General features: G+C 34.6%; 1 protein-coding gene across 4 annotated transcripts in view; it reads left to right on the top strand.

Moving 5' to 3' along the window:
- The window catches only part of NCOA1 (nuclear receptor coactivator 1), a 251961-nt gene that overhangs the window by 200996 nt on the left and 24729 nt on the right, over positions 1–26236 (top strand). For all 4 annotated transcript variants that reach the window (XM_069493836.1, XM_069493835.1, XM_069493832.1 and 1 more), the window contains exons 14-18: positions 2566–2746; positions 17796–17913; positions 19565–19733; positions 20785–21099; positions 25558–25659. In XM_069493836.1, the coding sequence (XP_069349937.1) occupies positions 2566–2746; positions 17796–17913; positions 19565–19733; positions 20785–21099; positions 25558–25659 (885 nt within the window). The remainder of the gene's footprint in view (positions 1–2565; positions 2747–17795; positions 17914–19564; positions 19734–20784; positions 21100–25557; positions 25660–26236) is intronic.

Raw genomic sequence — 26236 nt, 5'->3', positions numbered from 1 at the left:
CTGCCTCCTCCTCCCAGCCCTACCTATTGAATCTAACTCTCTGGGAATAGACTCTAGGAATCTGTATTTTAAAGACACTCCCCAAAGCACTCTGATGTCTAGCTAAGTTTGAGAACCTGTGATATAAATGAAGTTGTAGAGAAATAGGAGGAGGTGGACAAGGCTACCTAATCTAGCTTGGTTTTTATTTTCTTTGAAGCATTTTCTAAGGCTGTTTTCGTTTTCATCTGATTCTAACCACCCTCAACCATTATCAGAGAATAGGGACTTGAATATTCTGGGTAGCAGAATATTACCCTTTATAAAATGCCCTGAAACAAGTAAATAAAAATAAACCTTTCCAGAAATTGTTACGGATTAGGAACCTCTATGTTCAGGATGGGGTGAGAGTGGGGAGAAAATTAACAGATACCTTATTTTATTGAATAATTGCTTGTGGACTCTGAAGGAATATAAGAAAATCAAAAACTATGGTCCCTCTCCTCTAACAGCTTTCACATTATTTACAGACAGAATATAGACATTCATGAAATAGCTGGCAATGTTTTTACAAAGCAGTTTATCAACAAGACTCTCCATTGTGAAACAAGATTTACACTTAGTATGCATGTCCTTCAGTTTCTTGAACCAGCTTGATTTTCTGACCTCATCTCACAAAAATCTCTCTTTTCCCTCAGGCATACTGCATTCTAGGCACATGGAAGTCCTTGCCATTCCTGAGATAAGCCATGTCTCTTCTAAGCATCTTCTGCCTTGCTCTTCTTTTTCTGTGCCTGCTGAACATCTACTCATCCTTCACAAACCAATTCAAACAACATCTTTATAAAGCCTTCCCAAAGTAGCCCTAGTTAGACATTTTCTTCCTCTCTACTCTCATAGTGCTTTGTATTTTCTATATTTATAATTTATAGTAACACTATTTTGACTAGTTCTTTGTATGTGTGCTCTTTGAGGATAAGGCTGTGTCTCATGTTTCTTGGTACAATGAAACTAATATTGTTTTTTTTTTTTAAGCAGAAAAACAGCTTTAAATAATAAGTATATTAAAACTCTTCTTAAAATTAACTTTACAAGTAACAGCTTTATAAAATAATGCCATTGTGTACGATCCTGATACATCTGTTTTGGTGCACATGTGCATGCATTTCTGCTGAGTTTATACCTAGGGGTAGAATTGCAGGATCATAAGATATGCATACGTTAAGCAGATGTATGAGAATTCCTTCTACTTGTTCCATGTCCTTGCTAATACGTGGTATTGTCAATATTTTTAACTTTCAGCCATTCTGGGATATGCATAGTGGTATTTTATAGTTTTAATTTGAATTTCCTTCATAAATGTTCATTGGTCATTTAGATATCTTCTTTTGTAAATTATCTAATCTCTTACCCATTTTTTTTAATGTGTTGTTTTTGCTTACTGACTTGTAAGAGTTCTTTATGGATATGAGCCTTTTATTGGTTATATATTTGCAGATATCTTCTCCATAATATCTCCATGGCTTGCCTTTTCTTTCTCTTAATGGTGCTTTTTGATAAAGTTCTTCATTTTAATATAGTTCAGTTTCTCAATCTTTTCCATTATGGTTAATGCTTTTTGCACGTGTGTAACAAAAGACATGTTCAGAACTGTTCATAACAGCTATATTTGTATTAGTCAAAAACTGGAAACAACCCCAAAATCCATCACAGTGGAATGAATAATTATACTGTGGCATACTAATACAATGGGATAGTATTCAGTAATAAAATTAATGAACTACTGCTACATGTGACAATATGCCTGAATCTCAGAAATGTAATGTTGAAAGAAATCAGACATTTTAAAAATACGTGCATATAATTCTATTATACAATCTGGAAACAAAAATTTTAGTTGAACTAAATAATGAAACCCAAACAGATAGACATTTCATGTTGATTAATTATCTTAAACTAATCATAATGTAATAATATTGTGAAATAAAGGCTAATTTTCTTCTTCTATATATAACTTTCCTACATTTGATTTTCAAACAAACGTAGGAACTCCCTAACTATTCTAGAAGATGTGTTTCTTGTAATATTAAATCCTGAAGTCGAAAGTGACCTTTCTGAGATCTTATAAAAAGCTTTCCCAAACTTTTTAAAATTATTTTTAAAAGTTATATCAATATAAATATAAATTAAATCATTGTACATAAAATTTTGAAAAATATGACAGGAAGAAAATCACCCATAATGTCACCATCAAGACACAGTGCTCTTGACACTTTTTTCTCCTGTCCAATCTTTTTTCTATACATAAATTTTATACTGAGATATAGAAGATAAATATCATATGTATATTTTCTTATATCCTCCAGCATATTAATATTATACCATAAGCTTCCAAATATTTTTCCCCAGTAGAATAGTTAGCTCATGTAATTTCAAAGAAGCCCTCACCATTCTAATTACTTTTATTTCTTTATTCTCTCATAGTCACACTTAATTCATAGAGTTTAAGGGAACAACTTTTTTCCTACATTTGTTTCAGATGAAAGTGTAGAATATATTTCCTCTAACTTTGGTTTCTATTCTTAGTTTACAGCCGACCTTGACCAGTTTGATCAGTTACTGCCCACGCTGGAGAAGGCAGCACAGTTGCCAGGCTTATGTGAGACAGACAGGATGGATGGTGCGGTCACCAATGTAGCCATCAAATCGGAGATCCTGCCAGCTTCACTACAGTCCACCACTGCCAGACCCACTTCCAGGCTAAATAGTATGTGTTCGGGACAACACCTCATTTTAAATGTTTAGTGGTAATATGGATTAGCACTTTGGCTGTCACCATTTTTACATAGACCTTTTGCTTACAAATGAAATGTGTTTTCATGTTCGCCACTACAAATAACTACCAGTTATATTTAGATGCATGAACTTCATTCACTATATGTATTTTAAATTACAGCATGACCTGTACCCTTTTGTAATTAATATTCAGGTGAGCAGTTCATGTTAAGGAGAGCAATTTTGTGTTCTTACCCAAAATTTCCCATAACAGGACTTTCGGAAATACAATATTGAGTCAGATTACGTTTCCCAAAGTGGCTTCCTTTAACTAAAAAAAAAGGATTCTGTACTAAAATACACTTGGCAAATGCCACATGTCCCATACATTCCTCTTTTGAAGTTTCACAATGTCTATTAAAGATTTTGAGAAGTCCTGGTATTAAAGAAACTAGTTGAGATTTCTTTAACCTAACATTTCCCAAACTTTCTTGATTATGAAATTCCTTTTCTCAAGTAATACATGTTATCTCACAGAATGAGTTTTCCATGACGTATTGTTTAGGAGGCAACCGTGTTAAAATATGTTACTGTTGTTCTAACCCAGGTTAGCATTCTCCTAATTAAGATACATTTGGATGGTATAACACTTCAAATTTATGAAGATAGGACTGTCAGATTTTTTCATCCATCAAATTTTGATGTCAAAAAAAAAAACAGTGATGATAATTCCATTATGTGACCTTGAAACTAAAGGAAACTAACCAGCTCACTTTCAAAATTTGTCTGGGTTTCAGACCTTAGTCCTGTCCCTCCTCTGATGGGATCAGATCTGGGACTTCATTTATTTCAGTCTTACTGGAGCTTTTAGCTGTCATGACCCAATTCTTAAAAGTTTACCAAGATTTCCAGACAGCTACAAAGAAGAATCTTGGGTCATCTGTGATGTTTTTGAAAGCAATATTTTAGCTGACCAGCACACTAGAGGAGGAGTCAGGAACCTAGATTCAAGTTTCACATTCTCTATTTATTAGCAGTATTACCTCAAGGAAGTGAATTGTCTAAAAAATAAGAATTAGATGAAATGATTTTGAATTTCTTCTAATTGAAACAGAAAGGCTCTAGACTCTGGGATATCAGGCACAGTTGGGGAAACAGATACAAGGCTGAAAAGAGAGAAAATGAAAGTCAGGACCAGGTGCAGTGGATTATACCTTCTACTTGTGAGGCTGGAAGATGGGAGATCACTTGATGCCAGGAGTTTGAGACCAGCCTGGGCAATATAGCAAGACCCTGTCTCTAACAAAAAGAAAAAAAAGAACATCTGCATATTGATTGATTTGGGGTCCTTGTCCCCTTTCTCATCCAATATGAGAAACTGGAGGAGTTTTCTCAGGGGACACTGAATAGCCAGAAAGAAGATGTCTAGATATGAGTACATAACTGCAAAAGCCATTCTGCCATTTAATCATCCAACAGTGAAGGCCACTGGAAGAGACAAGCCTCATACTCAGTCCTCCCAGTCAGTGTGTTAAAATAGTGACTTAACAGACACAGTCAAGGATCATCAGTACTTTGAGGAAAGTCTGTTACTTGAAAGAGAACGAGAGAAAGAAACAGAAAAAAAGTATGCAATCAAAATAATATAATGAATGCATGGACCAGGAAAGAAAACTATTAAGTTTTGGAAAGACAAAGATATATTATCCATGAATAATGTGGGAAGGAAAAAAAGGACAAAGAACAGAAAATAGTCTTAGATATCCAAAATCAAAAATTTTAGGAGAAATGTGAGAAGATAAAGCTGAGAAAAGCTCCCAGAAAGAACAAAAAGATGAAAAGACAAATGGAAAGTAGCGAAGAAAAAGTTAAGGAAATTATAAGATCTACCTCAGAGAGCCCATAATGATTAATAAGAATTCCAGAAACAAACAGACCATGAGGGAGGAAAAATGGAAAGGAAGATATTATCAAACAAAAACTCTAAGAGAATTTTCTGGAACTAGCTAAAGGATATGACTCTACAGATTGAAACGGTTCAATAGGTACCCAACACAAGTGAAAAAAAAATTACTTGTACCAAAGTTTGTCAGTATATCAATTTAGAACATTAGAGATAAAGAAAAGATTCGAAAACCTTCAGAGAGAAGAAGTGAATTGTATACAGTGAATCAGGAATTTTGCAAAGGTAATATTGGCACTGGAAGACAAAAGAGCAGTGTCTTATGATTTCAGAAAAAGGAATTCTAATTTCAACCATGATGACAATAACTGGCATTGGACTAGCCCTTGCACTGTAAATAACTGGAAAAATGCAAAAATATATGAAACAATTCTTGTCAGATAATAGACAATAGGCAGTATGGGACTGTGATCTCTAAAAGAGAAATAAACAAGGTGAGCTCTACAGTCATCCAAGCTTTTTTCTTGGAGACATTTACCAAACCAAGTACAGGTAGGACAAACCCAAAATGAGCGTAGATATTTTACTAAACCGAGGAAACAACAATCAGAGTTCAGTGAGACTGCGGCAGTTAGAACTTGCTGGACAGAGTTCCAGAGAGGAGAAGGATATGTAGTAAAAGAGCTCCATAAATCTGACCAAGAGTCCTTTTAACTCTCGGGCCGAATGCTACACTGTACATGATAGTCCAACAGGTGGGGCACAGAACAGCTTGTGAGGAAAGAACTGCCAGGAAGCTAATGAGCTGAACTGCTGCCAGAACTCACATAGGATTGGAAGATATTCGAGTTCTGACCAGAGTGGGTAGACCTCTTGAACATCTGGGACATTTAGTAGAAAAAAAATTTTTTTTTTCACACAACAGAAGAAGCTTTATTTATCCACTACCGCTCCTGAGAAAAGCAGGCTTGCGTGGACCTCGCACTCTAAGACGTTATCGTAGGGGAGGGAAAAAACAAACAAACAAATATGCTATCATCTTGAGCTTCTGCCTCTTCTCTCACAATCCTCTTCAATTTATCCTCCTCCTTTTTCTCCTTCACTGCTATCCTCCTCTCCTCTTCTGCCTGGGATTTCAGGTAACTGTAGCATGTGGCTCTGTCCGCCACGCCAAGGAAGAGAGCAGAGTAGTGCCCGAGCTTGATGAGCAGAGAGACCTACACCTGCGGCACCATCTTGTCCCTGACCTTCGCACTGGAAGCACAACCCCAGTAGAAAATTTTAAAAGGCCTCATTTTAGGAATGGGTTTGCTGTAGATCTTCCCCAACAAATCTAAAAACCAGACTTCAGAAGCATCAAGCTGATGTAAAAGTAAATTAACATGAAAGAATCGTATTCAGTAGTCTTTAAAAGACACCAAAATTGAGACATTCAGCAATGTAATATTCATAATCTCCAGCATCCAATAAAAAATTAATAGACACATGAAGTAGCAAGAAACAGTGACCCAAAACCTGAACAAAAATCAGTTAATAAAAACAGACCTAGATATGATAGAGATGTTAGAATTAACAGAAAAGACTTCAAACAACTATTATTTATATGTTTAAGAATTTAAAGAAAAACATGAACATAATGAGGAAAGAAATGTAAACTACAAAAAAAGTGCCAAATAGACCTGGCAGAGCTAAAAAATACAATATCTGAAATGAAAAATTCATTTTTCATGGATGATCCTAACAGCAGATTAGACACTGCAGGAAAAAAAGCAGCGAACTTGACACAGTGACAGAAACTGTTCAAACTGGAAGAGAGAAAAAAGGCCAAAAAAGTATAGAGGATCTCAGTCACCTATGGGATAATCCCACATAATCTAACATACACATAATCATTCAAGAAAGGAGAGCAGAAGAAATTTTTGAAAAAATAATGGCCAAAATGTTTATAAATTTGATGAAAACTATAGATCTAAGAAGTTTAATGAACCCCAAGCAAAATAAACACAGAGAAAACTAGTAATACTTTAAGCCATATCATAATCAAATTGCTGAAACAAAAATCTTAAAACCAGAGAAAAATGACACATATGTCAGATGAACAACAAAAAAGACCTACTGATTTTCTATACCTGGTATCATTCAAAATGATAGAAAGATGAAAAAAGAGAAAAATGATATAAAATGTACCAAGATAAGAAAACAACTGTCTTTCTATATCCTGTATCATTCAGAAATATAGGTGAAATAAAGATGTTTTCAAAGAAACAAAGCTGAGAAAAGTTATCACCAGCAGACTACACTAGTGTTCAAGCTAAAAGAAAATGAATGCAAATGAAAACTCTGATATACATAAAGCAGTAGAGACAGATATAGTAAAGGTGTGAATAAATGGAAAATTATTTTTTCTCATTTGTTAACTTCTTTAAATGAAAAATGATAATTATTTAAAGCAAAAAACAATAGTGGATTATGCAATATGTAGAAGTAAAGTGTATGACAATAATAGTGCAACAGATGTGGAAGAAATGAGACAATTCTGTTTATATAAAATAGTATAATATTTGAAGCTAGATGTTAAAAGGTAAAGATGCATTTTGTTAATAGAAAAGTGTTAAAGAATGGGAGGTAAAGGCTATTTGAACTAAGTGAACTTAGCAAGGTCACAATACACATACTCAGTATTATAAAAATCAATTATATTTCTACATACTTGTCAAATACAATTGAATAATGATATAGAAAAAGCAATTTTAAAACATAAAATTTTGAGGCATAAATTTTAAATGGAATAATGTGTGCAGCACTCTACACGAAAACTACGTTGCTGAGAGAAATTAGAGATGGCCAAATAAATGGAAGGAGATACCATGTTCATGTACTATAAGATGCAATATTTTAAGATGTCAGTTATTCCAGAATTGAACTATGTAATCCCAAGAAAAATCCTAGCAGGCATCTTAGTATAAATGTCAAGCTTTTTCTAAAATTTGTATGGGAATTCAAAGGTCCCAGAATAGCCAAAACCACTTTGGAAAAAAAAAAAGAAAGAAAGAAAATTTGAAGTGTTTATACTACTTAATTTTAACAACTCTATAAAGCACCAGTCATCAAGACAGCATGGTTTTAGAATAAGATTAAACATAGATGAATGCAACAGAATGGAGAGTACAGAAACAGACCCACATTTATATGGTGAATTTATCTTCAACAGAGACACCAAGACAAATAGGAAGAATAGTCTTTTCAACAAATAGTGATAGATCAACTGGATGTCCATATGGAAAAAAATGAACCTCAACCCTCCCTCATTCCATATGCAAAAAACAAACTCATTGCAGATTGATCATAGACTTAAAAGTTAAAACTATAAAACTTTTCAACAAAAATATTTATGCCATTGAGATAGACAAAGGCTTTAAGTAGGACATAGTACAAACCATGAAAGAAAAAAATTGATAAATTGGATTTCATTAGAAGTTAAATCTTCTACTCTCTAAAAACTACCTCCTTGTAAAAAAAGTGAATCAGTAATAATCTTCTGAAACATAAATCACTAGGCTAGACCCAGATGAGTTCACTGGTAATTCTACCAAACATTTAAAGAAGAAATTATGTTCTCTATAATCTATTCCAAAAAATAGAAGCAAAAGAAATATTCCTAACTCATATTTGCAAAACACATATCATATATAAAGGACTGGTACCCAAAATATACAAAGAACTCTTAAAAACTCAACAATAAGAAAACAAGCAACCCAATTTAAAAATGGGCAAAAGATCTGAACAGACACCTCACCAGAGAAGATACACAGATGGTAAATAAGCGTATGAAAAGATGCCTAACGTCGTATGTCATTAGAAAATTGCAAACTAAAACAACAATATGTTGGCGAGGATATAGAGCAACAGGAACTCTCATTGCTGGTAAGAATGCAAAATGGTACAGCTACTTTGGAAGACAGTTTGGCAGTTTCTTATAAAACTAAGCATACTCTTACCATATGATCCAGCAATCATGCTCCTTGATGTTTACCCAAATGAGTTGAAAACTTATGTTCACACAAAAACCTGCACATGAATGTTTATAGCAGCTTTATTCATAATTGCCAAAACTTGGAAGCTATCAAGCCATGAAAAGACATTGCTGAGAAGAAGCCAATCTGAAAAGGCTACATACTGTATGATTCCAACTATATTCTGGAAAAGGCAAAATTGTGGAGACAGTAAAAAGATCAGTGGTTTGCCAGGGGTCCGTTGTCAGTGGTTGCTAAAGGCAGGGATGAATACGGAGAGCATAGGGGATTTTTAGGTATGTTCCTGTTCTGCTTGATTATTCTGTATTGATGGATACATGTCATTGTACATGTGTCAAAACCCACAGAATATACAACACAAAGAGTGAGCCTTAATGTAAACTACGTACTTTAATTAATATTTATGTATCAATTTTGCCTCATCAGTTCTAAGAAATATACCACACTAAGGCAATAATAGGAAAAACTGCCCAATATAAAAGTAGGCAAAGGATTTTAAAAGACACTTCACAAAAAAAGATATGAAAACAGCCACTCGGCACGTGAAAAGATGGTCAGTATCTTTAATCATCAAAGAAATGCAAATTAAAACTAGTCCAATACCATAGCATACCATTAGAATGCCCAAAATTTCTTAAAACTGACAGTACTAAATGATGGCAACACTGTGGAGCAACTTTAACTTTTATTATACATTGCTGATGAGATCTAAAATGGTACAGAAAATTTAGGAAATTATTCAGCAATTTCTCATAGAGTTAAACATACATTTACCATTACCAAATACCATAATCCCACACTTAGGCGTTTAACAAGAGAAGCTGGGCGTGGAGGCTCACACTGTAATCCTAGCGCTTTGGGAGGCCGAGGTGGGAAGATTGCTTGAGCCCAGGAATTTGAGACCAGCCTGAGCAACAGAGCAAGACCCTGTCTCTACAAAAACAATTTTTTTTTTTTTTTTTTTAAATTAGTCAGGCATGGTGGCATGTGCCTATAGTCCCAGCTACTTGGAAGCTGAGGCAAGAGGATCACTTGAGCCCAGGAGTTTGAGGTTGGTGTGAGCTATGATCATGCCACTGCACTCTAGCCTGGGCAACAGAGTGAGTTCCTATCTCAATTAAAACAAATAAACAAACAAACAAAAAATAAGAGAAATGAAAGTACCTGCCCATAAAAACTTGACTATAAATGTTTATACAGCTTTATTCATAATAGCTCCAAACTGGAACAACTTAAATGTCCATCAACAAGTGACTTGTATACTCATAAAATGAAACAATTCTCAGCAATGAAAAAGAAGAAACTACTGTTTAAATATCATGAATTATTCTTGAAAACATGCTGAGTGACAAAAGCCATATATATTCCTTCTTTTTTAAAAGTTCTTAAACAGACAGAACTAATCTGTAGTAGTAGAAATCTGATCGTTTGTTGCCAGGGGTGGGGCTGAGGTAGGGAAGATTGACAGCCAAGGAACATGAAAGAGCTTTTAGAGGTGGCAGAAATACCCTATTTTCTTGATTTGGTTGGAAGGTCGTGGGTTTATACCTTTCCCCAAATTTGTTGAACTATACAAAATTTGTTGAACTTAAAATGGGTGCTAAATTTTATTGTGTAGAAATTATACAGCAATAAAATTTATTTTAGAAACATCTGATGTTAAAATCATTTCCAGCCAATAATTAGGTATCCACATTTCCAGTAGCTGTGAAGGTAGAATAAAGACATTTTCAGATATAAAAGGGCTCAAATATTTCCATGGTTCATTCACCTTTTCTAGTGAAGGTCCTGGAGGACATACTTCAGCAAACATGGGGAAAACAAAAAAAGAAAAAGGTACAAGATCCAGGGGAAACAAAGGATCTGAAAGGATGTCTAGGAATGACAGCTGTTCAACAACATTGGGGAACAACGAATGCACATTGAACCAGGGGTCTGGTGAGTCCTCTGGAAAGGAGGCCTCCAGGGAAGAAATGAAATTGATCTTGAGTCTATAGAAAATATTATGATAGATTTTTGTCAAAATGTTGTATGTAACATCTGGAAAATTCCCCTGGAGAAGCAGACAAATAAGAAAATTGCTAACTCCAGAAATAAGAAAGTATGGTACAAGAAAGGAGGTTTGAACAAAGTGCACAACTTAGCAGTGAGTAATATTTGCGTAGTCATGAGTCATAAAGAATTAACCTTTGATTTTATAAAAAAACTATAATTTCTGTTCAAGAATTGGGAGCCAAGATGGTAGTAAGAGAGGTGTGGGAGAACTAAGACCTCATCTATAATGATGAGAAGTCAGTAAATGTAAAATTGGGATATCAAGAAGTATCATATACATATTTAGAAATACATAGATAAATGCCAAAGAAAACTGCTATTAGAGTTGCAAGTGGTTGCCTCTATTGAACGAGAGGTAACCAAGGGATCAGAAGGGGTGGGGTAGGAAACTGCTTTTATTCATTATGGGCCTTTTGGTTCTGACTTATAAATTATGTATGTGTGTTAATTTGATAAAAATTAATGTTAATAAAAATAGAAAGTTCTAGCTCTACAAGTCTGCAAAAGTGGGGTATTTCCTTCATAGTCTGTATTGAAGCAAATAGCTCTTTTTCTCCCTCTTTGAGATTTCCCCTCCTGAATACAGCATATAAATAAAAATATGTAAATAGGCCAGAATGTTACACCTTGTGCTGATAAGTTTGCAAAGGCCAAGAGCATACAGGGAAAGATACTGAGGTAGGTGAGGGCGAGGATAATAGATACAGACGGCCAGTCTGTAGTGTTTAGATATAGACAGGAAAGAAAAAAACAATTGAGGAGTCATAAAGCGAAGGAAACAAGCTGGGTATGAGAAAGGAAAAAAGAATTAAGGATTGGAGAAGGAAGGAGAAAAAGGAAGATGGAGACAAAACTATGCTAACATATAAGAGGAAGAGAAAAATAATCACATTTAATTCTCTGCATGCCTCTAGCCTCTATGCTGTCCGTCACTACCTATTACTAAAACCAGTCTGTTATCGATTGGCCCACATCTTAACCTTGTGCCCACCCAGGAAAATCAGGCACCTTTCCTCACTTTAGTCTTTGGACTTAAACTGGACTATACCAAGTGCAAATGTCTCGCATGGGATAGTTTAATTATCATCCTACATTACTACCTGAGATACTTCTGGCTCTATCCTCCATGGCACATATCTTTTCTTTTATAGTTTTCTTTTCCTTGACATTTTTCTTTGTATTCTGAGAGAATCTCTGGTCTCAGTTTTCCAGATCAAAACTGAATCTTCAGCTGTGTCCATTCTGCTCTTCAGTCCATCTATTGGGATCTTTTAAGCATAGCTCTCATGTTTTTAATTTCTACAGACTCTTTTTCTTAGGAGACTATTACTTTTTATGGATGTAACAGACTTTCTAATCTATGTGATAATATTTATTGTACTTACTAATACTTTAGAGTTTATCCATTTTCTGTACTAATCCTTTTTTCTTTAAAGTTACTTTCTTTATTAAATTTGCCTTATTTCCTACTGTGGACTTTTCTTGAATGTTTGGTGAATTTTGACTGTCTCTCCATATATATTGAAAAAGACCTAGAATGCAAAAATATCACTAGCTGGCTGGGCACGGTGGCTCATACCTGTTATCCTAACACTTTAGGAAGTCGAGGCGGCAGGATTGCTTGAGCCCAGGAGTTCAAGACCAGTCTGGGCAATAGCAAGACCCTTTCTCTACAAGAAATAAAAAAAATTAACCTGGCATGGTAGCACATGCCTGTACTCCCAGCTACTCTGGAGGCTGAGGCAGGAAGATTTGGAGGCTGCAGTGTGCTATGATGACACCACTGCACTCTAGCCCAGGCAATAGAGTGAGGCCCTGTCTCAAAAAAAAAAAAAAAATATATATATATATATATATATATATGTATATGTATATATACATACACACATATATATACATAAAGCTACATATATTACTAGCTAATGTATTTCTTTAGCTAAAGTGAGAAGCCCTTTTCCCCTGGAAGTGAATGTAGGTTCTCGTTATAGAAGTCCTGTTTCTCAGATATTGTGAGAGAATAGGGTTTAGAGATGAGAAAATTCCTTTTGGCAGCCCTAGCACACTTTGGGAGATTCCCTGGGCAGAACTCCCACCTTGAGTCATATACTTCACCATTGTAATCCAATGGGCAGGTGCCAGAGGCAGCCTTTAACCATCCCAGCAGTCACCCGGGGCCTATTCCTTTACTTGCTGAAATGACCACTGAGCTTGGAGTTGGTCTGGTGTTCTTTGGGGAAATCTCTCTTTTTTGGAAAATCTTCTCTGTCTCCTGTTGTAAGTTTTTTAAAATTTAGTTGAAGTTTCACCATCTGCTTCCATCTGTGTTTTATGTTTCAGAAATTCTTCATTGTTTTAGTCTGCTGCCATGGTACTACTTTTGCCTTTCCTTCAGCTGTAGGTTTGCTTTTCCCTTTTTATTTCTTCAGTTATTTCAGTGATAATTTTGGAGGGAGAATAAAATATAGGTGATAAATCTGCCACATTGAACCAGAAAATCCCCTTAGGTCTGTATTTACATATGAGAAAACAAGGTCCAGAGAATGAAAAGGAAACACACACACACACACACACACACACACGCACACGGACAAAAACTTGCCCAAAGTTATACAGTTAATATGTGCAGAACCAGGATTTAAATCTCAGTCCACCTGGTTTCAAAACATGCTTTTTATATGCACACACACACACACACACACACACGCAGTGTGACCAAGTGATTTAAATAATTTTGTTAGAAATGTACTACCAGAGCACATCCAGATAAATTTTACTTTGTCAGCATAGATATCTCATGAGGCTATTGTTGATCAAAATGTGTACAACATGCCTCTTTGGCAGTACCTTCAAAACCTTTGCTGTGTCCTTTTAACTGTCTTCAAATCCTGTTCTTTATGGGTGGATTTGACTTTTGAAAATTACCAGAGTTATTTGGATCCAAATTTATTGATCCAAAAAGAATAATACTGGGGGTTTTTTTAAAAGCAAAACTAAAATTAGATATATCTATGAGATTTATTTTCTCAAAGGACTTGTGGGCTGGTTAAGATAGTTCCTGAAGAATTCCAAAAATATTTAAGCATTGACAACATTGCTGGAGTAAGTGAATGACCTCCTGAGGCAGTTGTTTTTATGTTCTGCGAGCATACACATTCTGGGATGATGATTGTTTCTTATTAATTTGTAGTATATTAAAAATATTGTGTAACTATGCAAATAATGAGTTTCAGATGCAGTATTTTTAGTACTTAAAAATGCATTTTAACTTACCTTTTTTGAGGTTATCATTAATGTGTTTTTTAATGTGTTTAGTAATTAAGATATTCACATGCATCAGCATTCAAAAAAAATTTTTTAAGATGTATAATGAAAAGTCTCTTCCTAGAAGTGGTATTGTTTTTCTTCTGTACCTTCCAAAAACATGTATACACACACACAGACTTCCTCCTTGCCCCCCCCCCCTTTTTTTTTGAGACAGTCTTGCTCTGTCACTCTGGGTAGAGTGCAGTGGTGTCATCATAGCTCACTGTAACCTCCAACTCCTGGGCTCAAACTTCTCTCCCTTCACACCTAGCTAATATTTCTGCTGTTAGTAGAAATGGGTCTCACTGTTGCTCAGGCCAGTCTCAAACTCCTGAGCTCAAGTGATCCTCCTGCCTCAGCCTCCAAGAGTGGTAGGATTACAGGCAGGAGCCACCACACCTGGCCCCTTTTTTAATACAAATAGTTCATACTATACCCATTTGCTGTTCTGTATCTTAGTCTTTTTTTTACATAATTTTCTTTGGATGTCATTCCGTATCGGCACATAAAGAGCTTCTTTATTCTTTCTTACAACTTGTACAACTTTTTTATAGTTGTGCCAGAATTTACTTAACCAATTGCCAAAAAAGCAAAGGTATCTTTTGCTATTCTAAAGCTGTAATGAATAATCTTATGTAAAGGTAATTTTACCATAAAAGAGAATATATCTGAAATATAAGTTCTGAATGGAATTGCTAGGTCAAAGAATAGATAGATATTGCCAAACGGACCTTCTCAGATATTATATAAGTTTACACTCTAACTGAAGATATTTCTATTTCTGTATATCCTTTCCAATACATTGAATTATATACTTTCTTGTCTTTGCCAATCTGATGGTTTTATTTTTTTAAGTATCTCAATGTAGTTTTAATCTATGTTTCTTTTATTGTGAATTAAATTGATCATTTTTAATGATTTTATATGTTCATTTATGTTCATATTCTCTGACCACTTTTATTGGGTTATCTTATATATATATTAGCGAAATTAGTTCTTTGTCTACATCTCAGTTTAAAAAAAATTGTAACTGCTGTGCACAGTTACTGCCAAATATAACACAAACCTGAGCTAGAAACTTCCTTACCAACAGCTGAAGAAAATTAACTGTGAACATCAGAATTAGTAGATTCTAAATCAACTGTTAGAGGGGTAGAATGTGCAAAAGTCACCCTTGTGGTTGAGACAATACTCTCTACTTTGTGTGCACAAATCTTTTGGTTATTTAGTAATATAAGGGTTTTTTTGCTGGGTTCAGTGTGGCTAATGGGGATATTAAATTTCCCTTTTAACCAGATTTTAACTGGAGAAAGTATGTTGAGCCCTTTGCAAAGATGATAAATATTAATATTAATAGCTTGATCAGGGATCCCTAAGGGCTTGTCTTCTGGCCCCACTTCAGCTGCCTGTCTCCAAAAAAAATGTGCTTGTCTTCTATTACATGTATACATACTTACTCATGTTTGTTTTATGGATGCAAACATGACCAAAAATAGTATATTTATTCCCTTGACAAAGGAAGATAGCTTGTATATTTCCTAAAAGATTCTAGCACACTTTCACATTTTTTATAGAAGGCAGTCTCTAAAGGATGTCATAGAATGTTGAAATGCCTTTATAATAAAACCCAACTTCTTTTAAGCATATGGTCTATGCAAAACTTTTAATTGAATCAAAATTTGATTTGTTTGGGTTTTTTTGTTTATGCTTGCCTAGTCACCGAGCTCAGCACATGAATCTTATTTTATTTTGAAAATATTTTATTCAACTTACTTTTTTAACATTTTTATCAAGACTAGTAAAATGAGATATCATGTCCTATAATTGAGTCTAATAAACTATGGTATAATACTTTATATTGATAGTAGATAACCATGCACATTTTCTTAGACTCTTAAATATAATTAATTTTATCTAGGTTGGATTTCTTAAAGGGAATAAGATTGAGGAATTAATGTATGGAGCAGAGCAATAGGATGGCTTTAGATAACCTTCTTTAACCAACTTCCTGATTTAAATAATGACAGGAATTACGTGATTATTTTCCTATCACCATTTTCTGTTATTGTAGTTTGATTGTTTTTGTTTGTTGTGTTTTTGAGAATCCTACAGAATTTGATTTCTCTGTCATTTGTCATGATATAGACCAGTTTAATTAAAAGCTGTAATTATATGCATTTAAAAGTGAATGTGTTTATATGGACTTCTATTTTTCATTTATACTAAATATTGAGTATATTTCATTTAAGAGTAAGGTTAACATGTTTTATGTAGTTAATAATGATCAGTATCCAGCATTAACTACATTTTGGGGGGTATCTTTAAATCTACTAATTCTTCATTCATTAAATGAGAATGAGGAATTCTACCTAAATAAGCTTTCTCTTAAAACTCTAAGGCTCTTTTAGTTTAAAAAAAAAAAAAAAGATTATATTAGTTTGCTAGGGCTGCTATAACAAAATACTACAGACTATATGACTTAAACAACAGAAATTCATTTTCTGTTGGAGTCCAAGATGAAGGTGTCAGCAGGTTTGGTTTCTTTTGAGGCCTCTCTCCTTGGCTTGGAGATGGCCACCTTCTCTCTGGTATCGTTTGTGTCCTGATCTCCTCTTCCTATAAAGACACTAGTGATGATGGATTAGGGCCCACTGTAATGACCCATTTTAACTTAATCACCTCTTTAAAGGTCCTATCTCCAAATATAGTCATATTGTCAGGTACTAGGAGTTAGGACTTCAACATATGAATTGGGGGGAAGGTGCAATTTAGCCCATAACAATGATCAATTAATACATATTCATTTAGAAATTACAAATAACCATTATAAAAAGAAAAGTAATCTTTAATTTCACTACCTAAAATGAACCAAAGGTATATGCATGTGTGTGTGTGTATATATATCTCTCCTCCCAGAATTTTTTTCTGTTAATATATATGAAATAGTTTATAAAAAAACAGAATCATCTTGAACATAATGTTTTAGAATGTGCCTTTTTCTTTTTCATTTAACAGTACATTGTTCATATCTATACCATAATTCATTAGTCCCTAAATTTCTGGAATTTAGGTTATTTATTGTTTTCTAGTATAAATAGTATAGAAATAATCATGAAGCTTTCCCAAAAAATCCTACAGAAAAACTTTCTAAAATGTGTGTTCTATTTTCTTCAATTATAAAACATAATTCAAATTCTTTTTTCATTTGAGCTGTCATTGTAAGTCTTGGTTATTATACTGTTTTTGTATAGTGTGATATCCTCAAATTAACAACTGTAGAGCTTTGTCCATTTGCTAAATGACCTTGACTCTATTTTTTGTTACTGCCTCTTATAGAATGTATTTTATCTTTTGCTTATCACTCCAATTTCATGGTGGTGACACAGTTCCTACTTACAGCATATTCTAATACGTTATGACTGAAAAAGCAGTTAACCAAAACTGTTGTATTTATCTTTAAAACAAATAATTTCCGATAAAGTCCTGAGTGATTCTGGGTGACATCAACCTATGTACAAACTTTTTAACATCAGATTTTCTTTGATTCAGAAACCTTTTCTCGCTTTCTCATTTACTTTTCATTATATGGCCACATTCTAGATAGTTTAAGTTTCCAAATAAGTAATCTTTTTATCATTGAAATAATATTTTATAGGAAAAATGTCACTTTAAGACATATTACTTCTGAAAAATTACTCATTTTATCCTCCATTGTGACAATGACTTCTTATCTTTTCTTAAATCAGGATTACCTGAGCTGGAATTGGAAACAATCGATAACCAGTTTGGACAACCAGGAGCAGGTGATCAGATTCCGTGGACAAATAATACAATGACAGCTGTAAATCAGAATAAACCAGAAGAGTAAGTAATACATTTTGTATTTTATAAGGTATCAGATCCCAACTTCTAAACAAAGAACTGCTTTTCCCAAACTGGATTCCAGTTTATATTGGTATTTTGTGAAATATTAATAGATGTAAATGTTTAATGAAAAAAAACTAGGAGGAAAGACACTGAGTTAATTGGATTTATTTACTGCATGACCACAGGGCTAAGTGTACATTGTAATCACCAAGAGATTCATACAGTATTCAGCTATTGTTTTATATTTCATCTATTATTTTGCTTTGATTGGTTACCATGATTTTTCTGGGACCTGTGTATGAATTGGCCTCACTACAACAATTATGTTGCTCTTGACCTTTTAGTTATATAATTATTTTGTTCAGCATTTCTGTTTGTTTGGAGCTAGAATGTATAAAGAAGGAAAGTACTTTTTACATCTACTTAGTGTCCCATTCTGATTAAAATTTAATTTTTTAATCCACACAGGCAGCTATATTCCGTAGTATAGAGTACATCTCATACAGGGCAACCAAGGGATGACTAGGTAGTATTGAGTGTGGTTTTGACTCAGAGCCTTAACTATGAATTGTATTCCCATTTACCTTCCCAGAGGAAGAATCCTTATAATTATATTATATTAATATAATATATAATTATATTATTATATTAGTGTTATTAGTATTATTTTCTGTATATTTCTGTTTTATCTATCAGTATCAGTTTGGATTAGACTGCATATTTACTACATATAATTAATGAACAATTTGTTTTATTGCTTAACACCTAGCATATTTAATTTTCCAGGGTTTTTTTTGTTTGTTTGTTTTGAGACAGAGTCTTGCTCTGTTGCCCAGGCTAGAGTGCCGTGGCATCAGCCTAGCTCACAGCAATCTCAAACTCCTGGGCTCAAGCGATTTTTCTACCTCAGCCTCCTGAGTAGCCGGTACTACAGGCATGTGCCACCATATATTTTTAGCTGTCTAGATCATTTCTTTCTATTTTTAGTAGAGACAGGGTCTCCCTCTTGCTCAGGCTGGTCTCAAACTCCTGACCTCGAGAGATCCTCCTGCCTCGGCCTCCCAGAGTGCTAGGATTACAGGCATGAGCCACCACGCCAGGCCCATTTTCCAGTTTGATTTCTTTTGTAAATGGTAACCATGTCATATTATCAAGATGATTTGATCATCTTTGAAAGTTAAGTAATATAATATGTACTGTTTTGATTATTGTTTAGTTATCAACAATTAATGGCAACCAGAAAATAGATAGAATAAATATAAATATAGGCTAAATGATTTTTTCCTGAGTCTTTCACTGATTTACATTTTTTACTTTTATTAAAAATTTTTTCCCCTTTCTTAACTATGTTTGGTTAATTTTTCAGACCATTTCTTTAAGCTAACATGAAGAATATGGAAGCAAAAAGCTCAGTGATTGATAAAAAAATGAAAAATATGTTCAAGCTACATACCAGATATTCATTTAGGTTCTGCACATTAAGCATAGAACATTTCATTGCATTAGAATAGCATCTCAAGAGAATTTTCTAGAACCAGATTTGCATATGTGTGTGTGTGTGTGTGTGTGTGTGTGTGTATTTGCATTCTTAAGATTGAATAATTATTTGCTATGTCAATCTGAAATTTCTTATCTTTCGATCCTGCAGCCAGTGTATTAGTTCACAATTAGATGAGCTCCTCTGTCCACCAACAACAGTAGAAGGAAGAAATGATGAGAAGGCTCTTCTTGAACAGCTGGTATCCTTCCTCAGTGGCAAAGATGAAACTGAGCTAGCTGAACTAGACAGAGCTCTGGGAATTGACAAACTTGTTCAGGTATTTATTAAAGTCATCATTATTTACATGATGCATTCCTGAGAAACTACAAATGATTTTTAAGGAAAATTTTTTAATATTGTTCCCACTATGCTTAGCTAACTTTTATAATTTACCCCTTGTGAAAATTGTCAAAATATACAATAGTTTAATAGTGGCTTTTTAAACAAACAAGAAGTACCATAATAATTAAGAATTATTAGTAAGTCTTAGCTTTTCACTATGGAACAGAACCTTATAAGCTCCAGCTAGAATAGAATCCAGATTTATATATTCACTTCTTATTTTAGAACTTAATTTATCCTTCATTCACATGTGTCTTCAACTTATATATTCCATGACATTCTAGCTTCCTGGTTAGCATCTTTTAGACTGTAGGGTGATAAAATCAATTTTGTGTATCATGACCAGCATTTTTTAAAATGGAGTAGAATAGTGTAGAATACAAAGTATCAGAGTGTACAGCCCATAAAAAGGGAAAGTTCTGCTTCATGAAACTCTCCTCAGTTACATGCACAAATACACATGCACAGTAAGTCACAATTTAAAATATATTTCTCACAGTGGGTAATAGTGAAAATGTTTGAAAGCCATCACTCTATGGCCTTCTGTCATGTCAGCTATGAATTTTTTCAAATAAAAGCATGGATTCTATATTTGAGATAGAAAAATGCCTGCTTGATCCTTCCTCAAAGAATCTGTTTCTTATAGGAACCTATTAAATGTGAAGTTTATTGATTCTTAGGCTTTGCAATGAAGTTGTTTTCAAACCTTTTGGCTTCATTTCATTGATTTAGAGCCTTTATTTTAACCATATTTTTATCTCTTTACTGAGACATTGAATATCTCAGTTAATCTTTACCCCATTTTAAAAGCAACTTTTATAAATGATTCCTTTAGGTAGCAAACTTCTAGAGAGCATGAATTCAGAATGAATATATTATGATGACACTTTCTAGTGATAACCACTCAGGTCCAAAATTATATAGAAAAGCATGTTGTTTATTGGCAGAAATTTATTTGTAAAATGTTTTGGCTTCTTTTCTAACAGGGGGGTGGATTAGATGTGTTATCAGAGAGATTTCCACCACAACAAGCAACACCACCTTTAATGATGGAAGAAAGACCCAATCTTTATTCCCAGCCTTACTCTTCTCCTTCTCCTACTGCCAATCTCCCTAGCCCTTTCCAAGGCATGGTCAGGCAAAAACCTTCACTGGGGACTATGCCTGTTCAAGTAACACCTCCCCGAGGTGCTTTTTCACCTGGTATGGGCATGCAGCCCAGGCAAACGCTAAACAGACCTCCAGCTGCACCGAACCAACTTCGACTTCAACTACAACAGCGATTACAGGGACAACAGCAGGTGAGTGCTTTTGTTCAGGAGTCGATGCTTTTTAAAGGTATGAACCAAGTCTCGGCAATAAGACAACCCAATTACTACAATAAAGTCCACTCCCAGAACCTTCATGAAAGACTCAAATAACCATCTTTGGCCTGCTAGGATAGGGAAAGGGACCTTCAATTAAAGACTGCTGGCTCATAACAAAGCACATCAAAACTTAGAAGGAATTTATTTTTTGTTTTTTGAGATACAAATGCTTCAGAATAAACATTATACAATTATTAAATTAATAAAGAGAAAGCTTAATTTACAGAGTGGAACATTAAGAGATACTGTTTATGATTGTTGGGATAAAAAGTATAGTTTATCTTGTTCAAAGTTGGAGAGATTGATGCCTAGTGATGTTGTTATATTAGGAGAATGAAAGAAAGGATAGTTTGAGGGCCTGGGAATTGTGAGTTAAATCTTCTCTGTCGTGACGGGAAATCAGTAGGTACAGTGGCATAATACTTAAGATCGTATAAGCCGCAAAGTGGAGATAGCCATCTAGGACCACAAAAGCAAGTGGTGACAAGTGTTGCTGTGGGAATGGACGGGGGCTGCAGATTGTTGCTTCTTGTTTTCAGTCCTTCTGTATATTATGTATATTGCTTTGGATTTTTAAAAAACTGTGTAAAGAAATTCCCTGGAGCCTTACTAATTCAAGAAGGGAGACAAAGGAGATAAATCATGTTGGAAAGGCAGTATGATAAAATGGTTAAAAGAGTTAGTTCCCGCTTCAAGTCCCCAGTTCTAAACTTAGATGGATTGCCTTAATCAAATTATTTACCCTTTTAAAGCTCCTACTTCCTCATCTATGAAAAGAGTCTAGTAAATAATTCCTTTACCTCACAGGTAGTTGTGTGGATTAAACAAGATAAAGCACGTGAAGCCTTTAACACAGTGCCTGGCATATTATAGCACTTAACACATACAAGCTATTATTATAAAATTATATCCAATAAATATAACAGATGATATAAAATGTGCTTTTATTCAACTTAAAAAGAAGACGATGGTGAAAGAAGAAAGAGGGAGAGATGAGAGGAAAAAATTTTTAAGTGGTAAAATAACAAAGAAAGGAATAATTTTTAAAATGTTGGGTTGGAATAAACAACTCAAAGAAGTATTAAGGAAAGAGAGAGGAAAAGAAAAACAAAAAGGGAGTTATATGTTCTGAGGTGTTAGTTGAAGATAAACTACCACTCATTACAGCTTGCTATTCATCTTTAGGTAGAGGACACAAGAATAAAAAATGCTTAATAGTTTCCCTACATTTAATTTTTCACAAAGCATATTTTGGAGAACTGTGCTAGGTACTGTCAGGAATGCAAAGAACAAAAGATACAGGCGACTTTCCAAACTTACGGTCTGTTTGGGGTAGTCAAAACATAAATACCTAAAAAGTTGAATAACACTGCAGGGCTAAATCAAAAAAGTAGAGGAAAATGTAGGTATGCCGATTTCCTCGTTTTACAAGCTCAAGTTCAGTAAATACTGGGTAATGTTACAGGTTCAGTGAGCAAGGCCAGACCAAGGATCTAGGTCAATTTTGTGCATAGATGGAATGGTGATTCATACTCACTTCAGAAAAAAGTTGTTTTGCCTCCATGCCCTCTTAAAGCAGCTGATGAGCAGAGAAGCCCTGCAAAGCCTATAACATGCAGATACGTTTACAAATAGGTGAATGTTGCTGCCCCTTGCTTCCTTTAAATCTCATGAAGGCATATCAAAGTTTGATGGCCTTGTTAGCCCAATAGAGTGAAGTATCCACCAAGTTGAAGAAGTGCAGAATTTTGGGCTCACTATGTTTTAAGCCCCCACGTATGTCAATACACAAAAACAGCTTCTGCTACCACATAAGATAGTAACTCTAACTCACAAGCCACATGTCCAGGCCTGCTCTCTGTGTTCTTGGCCATAAGTTCTTGCTGTCTCAGCAATGGGTTGCTCAGCTTCACTTGCACTTCAGGTGCCAGGAGTTTTACATGTGTGTCCCCTTAAGGGCTTCCTGTGAGCATGTCTGTCCAACGCTTATCTCAGTCAGTGTCTCAGTTAAGGTGCTTTCAACAACAAGGAAAAGAAAAGATCAACTCAAAGTAGTAAAACAATAAAGAAGGTACTTTGATTCAAATAGAGGCAGGTCCAGGTGTGGTTATTTCAGAGGTTCAGGGATGTTATCAAGGACCTGTTGGGCTGTGAAGTCCCTATGTGAGTGAGAAGGATTTCTCAAAGTTTAGGACAGAAAGAAGCACAAAGTTTATTTACTTGCTCTGGGAAGAGAGAGAGGGTGCAGCTCCAGAAATAAAGGGAGGAGCTGGCCCTGAGGCCAAACAACTCTGACTCTTTAGTAGGACAGGCTGAGCCCAGGTAGGAGGCATTTATGATGTAGCCCAATTAGCAGAAGACAGCTGAGAAACTGTCATGTTGGCTTTTTTTGTTTTTTTTTTACGTAGCAGATTGATAACAGAAATTAGTTTTTTCTTCCCTCTTGGTAACAGGAGGCATCCAGTGCCATCTCTTTTTGAGGAAGTGGGGGAAGTTCACACTCCTACTATCTGCTGAAGAACTTTTTTAAGGCTGTTTAAACAATATTCAAAAACCTTCTACAGGCAGTGAATTTTAATGTCAGTTTACCTTCTTTTGTTTGCTCAGCTTCTTTTAAGTGCTAGGTAAACATCTCTGTAGGAGAGATATTCACGTTACTAACCTTAGAAACAGAGTTCATGCCACTCTCAGTGGCTGTCAGTTAGAAATTTATTTTTCTTGTTAGCCCAGTAATCCTTGGCATGCCGTGATTACAGATATCACATGCAAACAAAACTATATCTAACAGGAGAAAAGGGACTGTTTCTTTCCTATGCAGCTCTTTTCAAACACCAGGAAACTTTTTCCAAAAGGCTTTCTTCCTCCCAAAAAAAAGAAAAAAGGAGGGAAAAAAGAAAAAGGAAAAAAATAAGACTTCACATGTCTGGCTAGCCAGAATTGAGGCACATATACAACCTTAACCACTTGCCGGCAAGGATTGACTTAAAGCACTCATGGATTACCCCTGGAGTCGTGATTTGGAATGATCAGCTGAACAAAATCCTATTCAGTCTTCAAGGAAGAAGGGGAGAGTAAATGGCTGTGGGTTGGCAATAATTGTACCTGATAAAATCAAGAAATTGAGATTTAAATGTATTATTTAAAGTCACAGGGATAAGCTTATAAGTGAGATCAAATAGTAAACTGATATAGCATGTCTACTCTTTCTCCTGCCTTAAAGCCTATTAAATGACAGGTTGTATATTTTAAGTGACTAAATTCATATCAATATAGACAAAAAAAGAGAGAGAATACCATTAACACACTAAAAAATTAAGTCATTTTGAAATATAGAAAGCTAACCCTAACCCTAACAGTAATTACTGTTACTATTCTCTCTCTGAATAGTTTATTCATATCAAATTATTGAGGAAGAATTTTTTAAACTATAGATTGTTTACAATAAAATCTCACTTCCAAGGATACTTGCTTATTACCACATAATGTTAAGGTATGCCTATGACCTGGAACCCTAAGCCTGTTCTAGACTGATCTTCCAAACCAGTGTTCCATAGAAGATTGTTCTGGGAAATAGATGTTAATGATTATATGTCATAAAAAAAGGTTTGTGATAAATAAGTTGCACAGTATATCCCCTTCCTGGAGATCCACAATGTGCTTTGGCCAATTAAAGGCTCATAAAATTACTGCAGTAAATAAATCTGTTTCACCTTGTGTAACCCATCATTTCCAATACTTAATACAGCACAGCATGCTATTTTCCTGGCACATCTATTAATATCCTACAGAACAATGTTCTTTAGAACACCAATTTGGGAAATGCTGGTCTAAAGTAATTACTTCTAGTTAAATAATCCATTTTCTCAGACCATTTGCCTCTTACATAATTCTCTCTAGCTAATGAAATCATGCTGGATATTCCCCAAATATGTACCCACCAGACAAAGTATCTCCAAGTGAGAGTACCCTCCAAATACCTCAACTTTCCATTCATCTTCCAGACCTTTGTAGAATGTCCCCTTATTGTATACTTTTTAATTCACAATATTTTAAGACTTAGAGCTGATTTAGCCATTACTGTACTTATCTGAAATAAATATTAACATGTTTTTAAAAGTACAATAAACGGGTGTGTGCATATATACACATTCATGGATGTACATGTGTATATATTCTCCTTTTATATCCTCTGCCATACTTAGTGTTCTGAAGGCAATAAATATTTTGATAAATGTTGGGAATTGCCAGCCTTTTGGAAAATAAATGTGGGAAATAATCTTACTAAACCTGCCACACTTTTAGTAATCAACAGAAAGTTTCTGTTACTATATAAGGCCTGGGTTATGTTGGTGTGTAGAAATATAATATCTCATTGTTTCCATTTTTCTCTAGTTAATACACCAAAATCGTCAAGCTATCTTAAATCAGTTTGCAGCAACTGCTCCTGTTGGCATCAACATGAGATCGAGCATGCAGCAGCAAATTACACCTCAGGTAATGTGAGAAAACCAGATATTGTTAGTACTTCTCTAACCCAAGCAGTATTTCTTAGTGTTGACTTCACTGTCTTTGAAATGGTCTGTGAACTGATCTTTAATGATGTTTGTAGTGTAGTTTTCTTCTAGAATGAATTAATAATCTACTTGTGATACCTCTTGCTGATATTTGATCTAAAGCCAAGAGTTCTTTGTTTTGTTTTATTGTTATGGTTGTCATTGTTATTGGATACCTGATGACTAAGTAGAAAATTCTTACTGCTGTACTGAATAGCACCAGTAATAAGAAGCCTCTAATATGACACTGTGTGAATGGTATCCGAAACCTGATCAAAACCCAGTCATACTGCTAAGCTGTCTTAACTGTTTTGTGTACTCTGCTCAATCTGAACATTAGCATTTTCTAGCTTTCATTTATTTTAAAAATCCTTATCTAGAGACCCAGAACCACTGGAACTTTAAACAGCAAAAGAATTGGGTTGCCTTCTGAATGTTATCTAGTACCTACTTGCTACTTTACCCCCACACATATTTTAACATTTTTGCTTCAAGTGCTTATTTATGTTCTCTAACCA

Source organism: Eulemur rufifrons, chromosome 19 (genome assembly GCF_041146395.1).
Source record: "Eulemur rufifrons isolate Redbay chromosome 19, OSU_ERuf_1, whole genome shotgun sequence".
NCBI classification, from domain to species: Eukaryota; Metazoa; Chordata; class Mammalia; order Primates; family Lemuridae; genus Eulemur; species Eulemur rufifrons.
This window is presented reverse-complemented; position numbering and strand designations above follow the sequence as displayed.